This window comes from Diachasmimorpha longicaudata, chromosome 5, assembly GCF_034640455.1.
Source record: "Diachasmimorpha longicaudata isolate KC_UGA_2023 chromosome 5, iyDiaLong2, whole genome shotgun sequence".
Lineage (NCBI taxonomy): Eukaryota > Metazoa > Arthropoda > Insecta > Hymenoptera > Braconidae > Diachasmimorpha > Diachasmimorpha longicaudata.
Window position 1 is genome coordinate 10078480 of NC_087229.1, and position 14088 is coordinate 10092567.

Below are 14088 nucleotides of genomic sequence, written 5' to 3' on the forward strand. Positions count from 1 at the left end.
CCCTGGAAATAATCCTCCAAAATTTGTTTTCTAACAAATTCCGTCAAAAAAACATTAGATTCCAATTCCTGAAAAAAATCGTTCGTAATAGTTCATATTTAGATTTGTTCAGCAATTTTCAATTTATGAGATTTCAATAAAATTTTTCTCCTCATCTTTGCGACATGCAATGAGTCTCTTTGTTTTTCCATGAAGTAGGTACGATGTCAAATGATCATCGTTACGTGTTATAAGACTTGACCTTCGTATTGGTAGGGGATTGATCGAGCTAATAGGACTGAACGTAATAGACCAGAGCGACTTCATACATCTCGTTGAATAATAAATGATTAGCGATTTGAGGGAGGGAGAGGGGGAATGGAGATTTTGCCCCGTGATTGCTTATTTGCGAACCTAATCAAGATTTCAGAAGTCAAGGGGGAGCTTTAGAGGAAGCTGGGAGCTTGTAGATGGGTAATAAATTCTCAAAAATTTTGTTTTTCAACTAAGTCACTAAAAATTAAACAGCTGAAAACAAATTTAATATTTCTCCTTGGCCGTTTGAACAATAAAAACTCCCATCGAGTTTCCACATAATTATTTATTAATTAATTTATTAATAAATTATTTATCAATAGAGTTACAAAAGTCGTCGCACAAATGTAACATTGTGCTATTGAGTATCATAGCCACCATCTTTGTGATTACTTTGAGTCATCTAAAATGAAAAAAATATGAGCGTAGAAAAGGAAAATTTGATACAAAGTGAACTTACTCGGTAATTACTCTTTAGACTTAATAGTACATGACACAAATAATAAGGTTTTGGCAACTCTTGTGGGGGGAACAATGGATAAATACTGTTTCTTCCTTTTTCCTGTTCTCAATGTACGAAAAAATCCAACAGAGTTGTAGCATTTTATTCCGAGAAATTTCATTCAGCTTCGATTGGAAAATAAAAGTCATTTTTTAGCAATGATCTCCGACAAAAATGACCCGAAAAATTAATCGTCAATATTATCAGAATAAAAATTGAATAAAATTCCTTTTAAACAAATGCTGGGCTTTTCTGTTAAATTTGTTCATCTTTGCGCGAGTGAAATTGATTACTCAAACGATAGCTAGTGTGAAGAATGTTACGATAAATAGTGCACACGAGGACAAGATTAATTGCGTTCTACTGGCTGATCCTGTCTGCATGGGAGCATTCTCCTGACGACTAGATGACTGCTCAGACCCCAATGGCTCCTTCTCCGGACAGGGTAGGTCCTCGAATTTCAGCTCCGATATATGCTTGATGTATCCCAGCTTTCCATCAATTTTCTGCAACTGTTTGGGTAATGCATAACGTCAAAATGGGCTTTCAGTTCGTATTAATTATTTACAATTCTCTTGAGTGTTCTTTCGGGAGGCACTCACCTTGCCAGTGACAATTTCAGTGTTGGGATTATTCTCGTCTTCGTAGTCGTCTTCTGGTTCGCTCGGGGAGGCCTCTTTTGTTTTAGTAACTTCGTAGGATTCGCCTAAAAAAGTTGTTTAAAATTTTTTTATTTATACAAAACAAAAAAACAATTGTAATTGCACAGCAAAATTTTCACTCAGAATTCGAGATAAAAAATTCCATCAGAGTTGAAATTAGAACAGAAGTGACTCACACATTGCCCTCTGCACCCTTAAGATTTATTTCATTGCAGAATAGTTGACAAGGCGGAGAGAATGAAGGGAGAGGGATTCACGGTGACAGGAGTTCACAGTTGTACTCGCTTATGCATTTGTAAATTGGTGAGATCACGTCAATTAGGGGAAGTGGATCTCTAACGACTATGGTTTTGAGTCATGATACTGCCTGGTGTGAATTTAATGTAGTTATTTCGGTGAAAATCGATACTGTATTCATCTGTTGGGGGAGGACGAGAATTTTCCATAGAAATTGTCGACAAACCCTGTGGAATGCTGGGGAGGTCTTTCTCTTCATGCTGTTCCATAAGATTTATTTCGTTTAAGCAACAAAATAATTCAGAAACAGAGGTGAAGTTATCGAGCGATGAAACTGTCTCCTGGTGTCAATATATTCTGTACGATTAAAACCCGAGGCTTTTAATGTTTTAGGTCAGTTGGGTAAAATTCGAACTGTGATGATGTACCGATTTAAATTTTACTCATTGAAATAAAATCCACCTAAATATGTAATTGTGGTCGAATACGAGTGAAGATATTGTCTTGAAAATCCGGATTATTCACGAATCCGATGTAATCCACCACTTACGCTTTACATTAATATTCATTCCATTCTCGCATGTTCTGCCTTTTAATTGAATCTACCACCAAAATATTCAGGCAAAGCTACCGACCTCTAGAAATTATTTTTGACTACCACAAGAAATTATTTTTACAGTCTTGACTCGCATCTTCACTCATCGTAATATCGCACAGAGTTCAGCAAAGAAATCCATCAAATTTCACGACAAATAGTGCGTGATCCAACCATAAAGGAATGTCCCAACTATGATAAACCCATGAAACCCAAGACGCGTTGATCCACGTCCCTCTAACATGATATTCTACGCCTTCGAAGAATGCTGATGGCGTCTACGTTCAAGGATATGTGTCATGAATGGTGATTAAAAAGATAAACGAGAAACATATTATAAGAATCCTCTTTCCACCCGGCAAATCGCACATGTTCGCCCCCCGGGTTTTTTTAACTCGCTCTCTGAGCGGTCCAAAAGAGACGGAATAAAAAAACCCGAGAAGGATGTACAACCATCGGCAGAAAACGTACCAGTGTCATATGAGTCGATTTAGAAATTTTCATTTCAAACGAGAGGAATACGGGAATACTTCCGGAAATAGGAAAATATTAGCGGAATACATTCTTCAATTCAACCCATCACATGCAATTATTTTCGTTCACTTATATGCGACAAGTTTAAATTTTCTTAAAATCTCGTTGAAAGTTGAAATTTAATTATTGGAAACTTTTGAAAATGATATGATTTTGGATTTTATCTCATGTGGAATATAAAATAGAATAAAAATGTCCATCAGTGTCGACCGTAAATTAGCGGAGTATCTGAGACATTTTTCCGATAGTTTAATTTTCAAAGGCAAAATATAATTAAATTAATTCAGAGGTTATTAATTAAAGAGGAACGTAAGCAGACATACTGAAATTCATCATGAACCTGAAGGTTCTCAAACTCAAACTGAATATAAATAAAAAATTTCAATACCAGAATCATGTTTGACTTCGACTCCGGTCTCATTATTCTCGACCTCGTACTCGTCAATACTTCCGCTCTGACTCTCGAGGAAGCAAGTGAGTGAGCCCAGGGAGTCTCTCAAAACTTTGTTAGAAGTTTCGTTCCTGACCCCAAACATCCACGCCAGTCTGCAGTCACAGATGAACTTGTTATCTGAAATTGAATCAATGAAAAACACAACTTGTTAATACCAGATGAAACAAGGATTTTCGTAGAGTCAACTTATTTCAATGAATAATATACCGTGAAAAAAAGGACCCCCTTAGAAATGGGTCAAACTCAAATTAATTTCTAAATTCAACCTTTTATAGTTATAAAAATTCATTTATCCGACAGTAACGAATGGGTCGAACATTCATGGTAATTTGGCACAGCATTTCCCTCCCGGCCGTCAATTATCCGTGAAATTTCACTGTTTTCCCAGTCGCTCTACCAAATACTTCCCATCAATTTTCACCAAACTATCGTCAATTTTCTAAGCATATTCTTCTCTCCCTCTCTCTCCAAGTAACGCTGATGTCGGCGGCCTATTGCGCTTTTGTGGTACCGGCTTCACTCCCCATAAGTTTCCTACTTGTAATTGTATTGTCCCTTAGGCTGTCCTACGAGATACGTGAGTGTTATTGGCGTCGATGCATCGAGGCATACCACCCGCCGGGTAACAAGGGGAGGCTTCAAGGGGGCTAGTAGATAACTTCTTGTGTACCTTTTTTTTCCAATCTCCCTACTCAGGTAAAAGCAACCACGGGGTTTCCCCTCCCCGTCACTCTCCCCTGGTAAAAAAAGAAAAGCCAGGTGGTAGCCAGGGGCCGATCTCTCCATCTCCCTTCCCTTCAGTATTAGAAATCTAAAATATCTCCTAAATCTCTGGTGTAAATCTCCCCGGAACCGAAACGTGAAAATTTTCCGGAAAAAAAATGGAAATTCGACAGAATGCCCTTTTCCTCCCCCTGAAAATGTGAAAATGTCACAAGGGGAGAGGGTAAATCGCCGCTGGCAATTTTTTCAGGGGTCAGGAGTGATACGAAAATGCAGACAGGGTAGACAGGAAGGGGTGTTACCCCCGGCGGGGGAAGCAGACGCACCACGCCTTCGTCCCTGAAATTTCATCCCCTAAATGATTAAAACCTAATATAGGGGCACGCCTACTCGGAGACATGCGAATGGTAGCTCCACCGGGAGCGCTCCAGCCGATGTGAAAATGAAAAAAAAAGAAAAATCTCGTCCTGGTGATTTTCCGGCTGCGGATGATTTATTTAATGGATGAAATTGAAGAAATTAACCAGATGGATGGAAAGCATATCGCAGGATAATATTTAGAGAATTATATTTGTACGGGTTTGTCATCATTTATTAATTCTTAATAACACATGGAATGTTTGTTCTCATAGTAGCGAAGAACATTTTTTTTTCCACCCCCAGCCCATAGCACCCATTTTGGATTTTTCGGGAGGAAAAGTGACTTTCGCTAAAATCGAAATTTTGCGCCAAATGAGGATTAATTCCGACTAAATTCGCGAATGTTTTATTCTTCAAGTCTCCCATTTCATCCCCCAAATAATTAAAACTCGTCCCGATTATTTTCTCACTGCGAATGATTTATTTGATGTACGAAATTGGCGAAATTAACTGGATGAATGGGAGATAAATCGTATCATAATATTTGAGTAAGGATTCGCTATGGTTTTTTTTTCCCCGTAGAGTTAAAGTATGGGGGTTGGGGCAGCATACGTGAGACGCGTGGCAAAGGGGATTATGAAGGCCAAGGATGAGAGTAAAAGGAACTAAAAGGGTTTCGTGAATTCGATATCCCTATGGGTTCTGACCCTCGTATTCTCTCCAATGCGAATGCAAAATCAACGAGTTATTGTTCTGTATCCGAGGTAGAAATGCATTACGCATAAACCTGAGGGCTTTTTTTTGCGGGTCAGGGGGGACCGGTTTATTATCGATGATGCTTGTACACTTTTGCCGGACTTGAGGGACACGCCTGTGTGCTATGTGACGCGGAATAAACGGCGCTTCAGGCCAGTTGTTGCGGATGGCTAAGGTATGGGTGACTTTACCCTGTAATCAAGTGTAATATGGGTAGTAATGGATGATTATGTTGTTGGAGTGCATGCTTCGTTTCGAGATACTACGAAAGGGGTGGATGGGGGAGGGAAATGGAGGGATGGATCAGAGGAAACTGGTGAATTTAGCTGTTGTCACGAGGGACTGGAGGGCTTTGGAAGGAAACTGTTGGTGAGGGGGTGCCTTTCGCGTTGGGAATGGCGCCTGCACTGAGAGCGATAAGGGCGATAAAGTGAGCCAGACTTTTTTTCCTATTTTCTGGTAGAATGTAGGCATAGGTATGGTAAATAATAGAAACCAATTTCACATCGAAAGGTTACAAGCAGCAGGGCAAAATCATTTAGTAATACCCATGTGATTTTGTGGTATTTCATAATGAGTTGAAATAATACTGAGGTTGGAGAATTCAGCGGTAGTTCAGAGGAAATGGAAGAATGAATGAGAGTAAAATGTTGAGTGTAGGAGAATTTTCGGCACATTTATGAGGTACCTGGGGAAACAATGGCTCAAGCGCAGAGTTTTCTCGTTAGAAATGTTCCGGATCCATGTCAATAATAAAGAATGAGGAGTTTCTAGATTTTTCATTTTAAATTCTGTGATATTGAAGGGATATCGACGTTTACAGACGCCTCCCATCCATCAAGGCTGATTAGAAATTAATACATAGAGTGGCTTTTGGAATATCTTGAAATTTCGGAGATAATCGATGCTGAATGGTACGATAGACGATAATTCACGAATTAGGTGTATTCCATGAACTTCGTTTCCGATGTTGAAGATCATTCAACTTGTAGTCAATGAGTACATTTTCCCGTCATCATGATTTCTTTCGTTCCTTCCATTTTTTCTTCCCTATGCAGATGTAGCTTTAAATAATGGTTTTTATGCGTAAAAATAAACTCACCGTCTAAATAAAGATGACCCGTAGCGTTGTACAACTCCTGGACCATCGGGTTAATATGCTCGAAAGTTATTGTCTTGAGTGCATTGCTCCTCAGATCGAGGAAATTAAGCGATGGTGTACCAGATAAAATGTCCGTCCCCAGTTTAACGAGTTTATTATCACTCAGACTCAATTTTCGTAGATTCCTGAGGCCCTCGAGTGCTCCATTTGCCATGAATTCAATTTTGTTTTGATCCAACTCGAGCACTTGAAGCTCTGCAACTTCCACGAATGTCTTATCACCGATCATCTCTATGGCATTGGCCTTGAGATCGAGTTGCTTGAGATTTTTCAGGCCCGCAAACGTGTCACTAGTTATTACGGATATTTTGTTTGCACTCAACTCAAGAACTTCCAGTGTTGTTAAATGCTTTAGTGCCTGGTCGTGAATCAGTGTTAAGTTGTTGTGGTTTATTGTGAGCTTCTTCAAGGATGGAAGATTCACGAAAACGCCTCTGAAAGGGTTATTCAATTATTGATGGAGACCGGGGAGAGTGTATTTTTAGGTTTTAATTGAAATTCAATCTATTCGAGAGAAACGTCGGAGAGGCGAGTGGATTGAAAATGAATGAATGCAAGATAAACAGTCGGAAGAAAATTAAAATCGTTACCCCTTATACTTGCATATTGATTTCTCCTGTGAAAATATTTGAATATTTATTTCTTTGCTCGTTTAGGGTTTAAACTTGTGATTTTCTTGAATAAATGGCGAGTGAGATGCCGCAGTATGTAAAAAAAATATCAATTAATCAGTTTTCGCGATTGGGAAATAAATTGTTCGATTGTAGTACAGTCGTCAGTTCACTAGAGAATTGAAGATAATTTCAACTATGCAAGTGTGAAGTTCATAATTCAATAAGGCCGTAGTAGTTCTACGATATCAATAGAACTGTCTCTAGAATCCAGTCATAGTGCTAGTCGGATTAGTCTGTTAATTAAGTCTTGAGTGGTCGTACAAAGTTGATGTCCCTCCTCATCATTACTTCTCACATAATGGCAGATGGATCGACTTTGTCTTGAATTATGTTCCCTTCTGCAATTACTAATTCTTATTAAAAATGCAGTTTATCGACTCGACCACTGGATTCTTGAATTAATAAAGTGCTTCATAAAAAAAATGATATTTGCAGGCGGTGTCACAACTGTAAAATTTTATATGAACACAGGGGTTGTTTTACTGTCAATCAAGCAAAATTGTCCTCCGAAAAATTCAATTGTTTTCTTTTATTTCACGAGACAACCCCCACAAACAGACGTCCAATCGTTTTCCTCTGATTTTCATGTGAAATTGGGGGGACAACTATGCGCATTGTCCTCCGTTCAACCGTAAAATTTTCACCCACTTCCTCCCAAAGTAAACTCCAAACTTTGATACAATGGATTCACCGATGAAAATAATATGAATCCCACGGAAAAACCCACTCCCAACTAATAAGCAATTTCCTTTGTAGAAGTTTCTACTTGTCTCGAGAGAAATTTTATCTGTAAGTCTAGATATTCTCTTTCACAGGGCGACTTTTGTTGTGATCACAATGCATATCACGGAGTAACTTGTTCATACCGAACAAGTCTGTCTGGGTCGACAGTTTGAAGGGAGATCTTGTGGGAAAATTCTACAAATTTATTTCATTCGGTCGCGTTCACGTTAGCCTACAGAAGGTGAATAGCGAAATTCATAAATATATAGTTAAGTAGACAAATTATGATTGGAAAGAGAATGAAGAAATACGTTACCTGTTAATCTCATGAATGCGATTGTCGTCGAGAAAAATAGCCGCAAGCTTGGTCATATTTCCAAAGGCATATTTCCTCATATGAACGATTGAGCATCGTCTGGCATGTATCTCAGTCAGGGTCTGAATATCACTGAACGACTTTTCAACAAGCTCCTTGATAGTCGCATCTTTAAGTTCAATGCGGGTTAAGTTCTTGAGTACCCTGAGTGTCTTGGTGGGTACATAACTCATATCACTGCCAGCACGTACCACGAGCTCGAGATTCTGGAGTTTCGGTTGAGACTTGGGGAAGATATTCCAAATGGGATCATCGGCATTTAGCACTGCCAGGACCACACATTTGCTCTCTGTCGCACGATACAAGTCGAGTGTATCGCAGTGACAAAACATTGGTGCACCTTCGTAGTTGAGATCACAGATGTTAGCCTCTGTTGCATTATTCTTCACTGGGCGGCCTCTAGATCCTGGTGATGATGGTACTGTGGCAGCTTGCAGTGACGCTTGACTGGACGGCTGCACCAGTAGCCAATACATCAATAGTTGGAGGGCGACAGTCGTTAACTTTTTCATTTTTATTTTCCTTTCACGTCAGAACTGTAACAGTTATATATCATAAAGATTATTGAGGGCATTTTTACGTTTTTAGGGGACATTTTGTAGTCATATATTTCAGAGCATGTATTGATAATAAAATAGGTGGACAGTCTTCTGACGAATGGATATTCTTTTTACAATTCTCTTCTGTAATTTTATGAATGGCATTTTGGTTGTCATTTTATCGAGTACCAACATGCTCTCAATGCTGTGACAGAATTGAGACAAAAATTTCGAGAGAATACAACAATTTCCTTTTCATAGTAAAAAAAAATAATACCACGAGGACAATCAGTCAGAGTGAGTCTCAAATCCCCAAAAAATATCAGTTTTCCTCGAAAAGTGTTCGAAAACCTGCAATCCTATAAATTCCAGAGATCCATTAGGAAAAAAAAATTCAGAAAAAAAAACCCCAAATATCTCTCCCCCGAGTTATTCTCACCCTAAGCGTCCTTTTTTCGTAGCGCATCTAAAAATACACGAGCCTAACAAAAAAGAAAAAGAGCGAGCGCGACGAAGTTTTATAGAAAGAGGGTGTGCTTGCGGGGGAAGAGCAGACACAAAGACGCCTATGACGACGATCAAGGCAATTGCTTTGGAAAGAACTGAAAGACTGTAATACAGCGGTATGTAGACGGGCTAACTGACGTTGGGCTTTGAAAAATTATTCATCTGGCTGGAAAAACACTAGGATAAACTGGTAAACGTCTCCCTAGCGCGTTCATGTTCCACAAGAGTTTAATATGCCCAACCGAGGGAATCAATGTCTTTGAATAATTAAAAGACACGAGTGGGTATGCGCTTGAGCTACTAGGGGCCATTTTACTTGCAACGACGATATCGAATAATACCCGGAGACGTGATGTCATCCTCGAATTATTCTTCTCACCCGTATGTGTTACTATCCCCGAGATTTTTGACCCCCCTGATGCCTATTCGTCATCCCCGCATTATCCGTACGACTGGAGGTGCATTCGAATAAAAATAATTCATTGACGCTGGATGGGGTTCCCCGGGTGGGGACAGAGGAGTCACTTACCGAATGGATATTTCGCTTTTCTGGGGTACGCTCCCACGATGACACGAGGACACGATGGGATGATTTCTTTCTATTATATTTGAATTCAAAGGCTAATATGATCTAGTTTTAGTGACTGGGAGAATGAGACGGATTTAGTGTGATAATGCGATCTCAAGTGGAGTGGTTTTCTTTCGGCTGAACTCTCACACCAGATTTTTTAATTTCATTATAAATTATCTTTGTATTTTTCTCATGAAAATTGAAAATTTTATGGAAAAAGATCTTCAGGGGATAGAGACAAAAAATATAATAAAAATCACAAAAGAACCAGACAATTACGTCTCGAAATGTTCATCGGAACGGAAATTGGAAGAATCATCACGTTAATTCAACGATTTCTTCCGTAAAATTTAATCATCCGTCTGATCACTTACCGCTTCGGGGAGAAAAGTATGCCCGTAATTTTTCTCCAACGACTGAGAAATTTTATGACACACGACATAGGAATAACTCACGAGCTTCATAAAAATTATGGAATGTGCAAAAAAATCCTATCTCCCTTGAATCACAAGATAACAAAAGTTAGAATAAATTTATATGACTGGCTCAATTCAGAATAACAATTTTGGACTCACTTTAGTGCAAAAAAGTCTGAATTTCCTTCTATATTCGGTGTTTTATCCCGTTCTATTTTACACCACCCACCCCTAAGCTTTCCTGGTGTTAACAAAACCCACTGGACAGAATCGAATGATGCCATGCAATATTCTTGAGAGAATGGAATATTTAGAGGATTTTCATACTGCTGAGGGAGTTTTTTGCAAAGTGAATCCAAGTTTCTCATTTAATATTGAAACGGGATACGCCTGGGGTGGACGTCCAAATTTTCGGTTGTTGAATTTTTAAAGGATCTCTGCAAGTGAAAAGATAAATTTCTTTTTTCATAGCTCCTTAAGAATTCATTCGGCCATGGTGTGACCATCGCTCTCAGGGCAGTAACTAATTAAAGGAAAATGGACGGTTGAATTATTTTGATTCGCCACTGCTCTAAATTGATAGAAAGTTAACTGAGTTGCATCGCACTAGTTCTCGTGAATTGACAGATCCTGGGTGGCTCCAAACCGAGCTTAATCATTTATTTGCGCTAAAGTTGAATTCGGCGCCTCGAGGCTATTCCAACTGCCTAGAGAATATTTATGCGCTCATTACGGAATGAAATCTGATGACTATCTTCATTTACCATTCATCGATCCAAATATTTGCAACACTATGGCCTCACCAACATGTGAATGTAAACAGTTCAAGTGAGAGATGTTGGAAGGCAATGAGTCAATTTTGATAGCTTCACTAATTGCCAATTTGCAATTCTACAATCAATTTTCCTTTTCACAAAAAACCTTAATCTGCATCAATCGCGCAAATTCAGTGGTTTTGTTTAATAAATCTCTCAAATTTCTTGTTATCCCTCTTTAGCGAAATTTGATATTCAACGGATATTTCAGATTGTTTTTTAATCGCGTTTTTTTAAAAAAAGGTCAGTGAAGTGTCGAATGATCTTCAACATCAGCAAACAAATCTCTTCATACACTCTCACCAATTAAAATCCAAACATCGAGAACAATGTCCCGTTCACGCGATATCCTTCCAATATTTATTCTCCCCTTCCCCCGAGTGATGAAAACTCAAGCCAGAGCCACTTCCTTTCATTTGATACCGAAAGCCATTACTCGTCATTTCATCTCACCGACAAGGGCACAGCCTCGAGAGCCTGAAAACACGTGAAGAGAAAAAAGAAAGGCTAAAGCCCAATAAAATGCCGAGCGGAGTGGTTCGTTTAACGCCTTAATTCACCAATGAAATGGAAAAAAATGTCCTGTTAGTCGCAAAAAGGCGTAACAAGAGTCGTCTGTTTATGCGACGAGCCCAGGAGAGGACTTCCAGGTGAATATTCGGAATCACTTTTTGTCATCCTGTCTTTTTCTCATTCAACTGATGCCTGGTTATGGGATCAAACTGATGGGGTGGTGCCTTGTATTGAAAAAATTTCCCATTGTTGCAACAACACAGCTGTTCAAGTGAGCATGTAAGCCCGGGGTACATAAAACACGGCCCTTTTTGGGCTCAAGACTACTTCAATGTACTCAAATACCATTCACAGACACCCCAAATTGTCTACTCGAATGTTTTTTCCCTTTCATTATGTACTACATTGAATTACAATGTATTTCGTCTAATTCGAGGTATTACGGGGTAATGAGTGTTATCTTTGTGTGGGGTGTTCATGATACATAAATTGTCGACGAATTGTTTGGTTCAGTGAATTTTTTTTGGGCCCGATATTGAGAAAGCTATCGCCATTGTTTGAGAAATTTGAAGCGACCACTTTCCTACGGTTTTTCTATTTCATAAATTTTTAAAAAGAATCACAAAACAGACAAACTAAAAAAAAGGTGAATGATTATTCTGTATAAATAAATGATAGATGTGGTGTAAAGTAAATAAATGAAAAAACGTTGGAATGTGGGGCGCTAAAACAATTCATTGGACAATCTAATATTTATTAGTCAGATACTTTAAACAATAATGTAAATTGAAGTGCACATTCCCTTTTTGTTATATTTACCATTAATTTGTGCAACAAGCCGATATTGTGATGTTTCTCATTCACTATTTACGAACATCCCTACATTACAACGTATTATTGTTAATTGAATTTATTACGGAATAATGAATGTAACCGTTGTGTGTGGAAATCATGACATAAATTGTCCCGAATTATGTGTTCCAGTGACTAATTTCCGGACTCGAAAATTACGGCAAAAAGACCATTGTTATTGAATTTTCATACCCATTTCGCGCATGCAAATGTCCGAGTGAAATTTTATTCAATGAAAACTGAAGTTGGCTTTGAAATTTCGGTCGAAAGGGGATTATCATCTTTTGGTTCTTTTTCGGTACTTAAAAGGGAGTTATTTACGTCCGTGAGGAATTCTGTGAATTGAATGCCGTCCAAAAACGATGTAAATATTTTTTAGCACGCATTCTTTCTTTGTTCGGTTCTCGAACTTCGCAATGAAATGTTTTATCTACCGTAGCGAAGGGAAATTATTATTTGTCGGGTGATTTTATTAGGATGGGAAGTGAACAGTTTCGAATCATTTCTTTTCGGAATTGAGTGTCAGCGAGCCTCCGATCAATATCCGGAGACTCGGAGGAGATGATGATCTTTTGGGGGATCTTTGTACGCGCGAAATGAGATCTGGGCGGAAATTTCCAGTTCCTTTTGTGACAAAGAGAAATGAATGCGGATGGTGAAAAAAAAATGGATGTCGGCGTTATGGCCGGCCGCACAGAATTGATTTTTACCCATTCTATTAGAAATGATTTATCACTTCGTGGGAATTGGAATTAAGTTTTCCATCATTAGTGCGTAGACCTCAGATAATTGACCAAAATGGTTAGACAATTTGGATCAAAGAATTTCTCGGGGAATTCACGGCATTTTTGTAGAGAATGAAAGTTTCTCGTCTGAGCATTGAGCAACAAAAATTGCTCTACTCGTGTACCTGCAGAAGCTTCCTCGAGCTCTTTAGAGAAGATCTCGGCTTGACCCCGCGGTCAATGGACCCCTCCAAATTGTCCGATTTTTCGACTGATTCAATAGACATTTTGCCTGAATACACGAGAGCAGGTAGTTTCAAAGCAACGGTGGAGGCGGGTTTCGGTGAATGCGAAAAACGTGCCGAGGTCGAGGCACAACGGGATACCCGTTAAATCGTGAAAATGCAGGTGAAGATTTTTTTGGCAGGTAGCGGTTAGGGAAAATCCTCTCAAGGTCTCGCGTTTTTTTTTCACTCTCACCAAGGACAGGATATTTTTGTTGGGGAGAGAGGGACGCAGGTAAGCCCCTGAGATGCTTGGAGAGAAAAATTTTCCGTTCATCCACGCGATAATTTCGTGGGCCCCGTAATTCGTCAGTATCAGCCACGAAATTACACACGTTCTGTGGCATGTGTTGTCTTATTTACCCTGAGGGGATGGAAAAAAATCGATACCTCGAACAATACAGGATATTAAATTATTTAAGAGATGAAGGTACTCACTCGTATGCCCAACGAATAAATATTCACTGTTGTTTATTGTCACTTGGTAATGAACTTGTGGTGTTTGAGGGGTAATTGAACACTCGGGGTTACACTGAATCCATAGATGCGCGAGAATTTTTGGTAAACAATCGGGTTGTGGGAGAGTCCGGTTGGGGATTGTTGGCGGGATGCGAGTTGATGCGTAGCGCGTGCCTTCCAAACTACAACTTCGAACGCCAGCCCGCGCTTCTTTGGGACGAGCGTGAGAAATATAATCTCAGGGAGGCTTTCGCGGGCGCTACAGGCGGGGGTTATGGCCGGCAGGTGGCGAAGAGAGGAGATCGGCGGTTGGTAAAGGCTGGGGTATCTCTATCTGCGACTAGTGAGCTTCGGG

General features: G+C 39.3%; 1 protein-coding gene across 1 annotated transcript; it reads right to left on the reverse strand.

Moving 5' to 3' along the window:
* Positions 1 to 575: 575 nt before the first annotated feature.
* On the reverse strand, positions 576 to 13961 carry LOC135163020 (connectin). Its single transcript, XM_064122128.1, has 6 exons — positions 13713 to 13961; positions 7993 to 8588; positions 6220 to 6713; positions 3213 to 3395; positions 1399 to 1502; positions 576 to 1308 (listed from the first exon to the last, which is right to left on the reverse strand). The coding sequence occupies exons 2-6, from the start codon at positions 8562 to 8564 to the stop codon at positions 1090 to 1092; spliced, it is 1572 nt and encodes a 523-aa protein (XP_063978198.1). The 5' UTR covers positions 8565 to 8588; positions 13713 to 13961; the 3' UTR covers positions 576 to 1089.
* Between the last annotated feature and the right edge of the window lie 127 nt (positions 13962 to 14088).

Coding starts and splice junctions, on each gene's coding strand:
- LOC135163020 (XM_064122128.1), bottom strand. CDS start 8,564: ATGAAAAAGTTAACGACTGTCGCCCTCCAACTATTGATGTATTGGCTA. Junction 6,714..7,992: donor CGCATTCATGAGATTAACAG/GTAACGTATTTC, acceptor TAACCCTTTCAG/AGGCGTTTTCGTGAATCTTC. Junction 1,503..3,212: donor CGAAGTCAAACATGATTCTG/GTATTGAAATTT, acceptor CAACTTTTTTAG/GCGAATCCTACGAAGTTACT.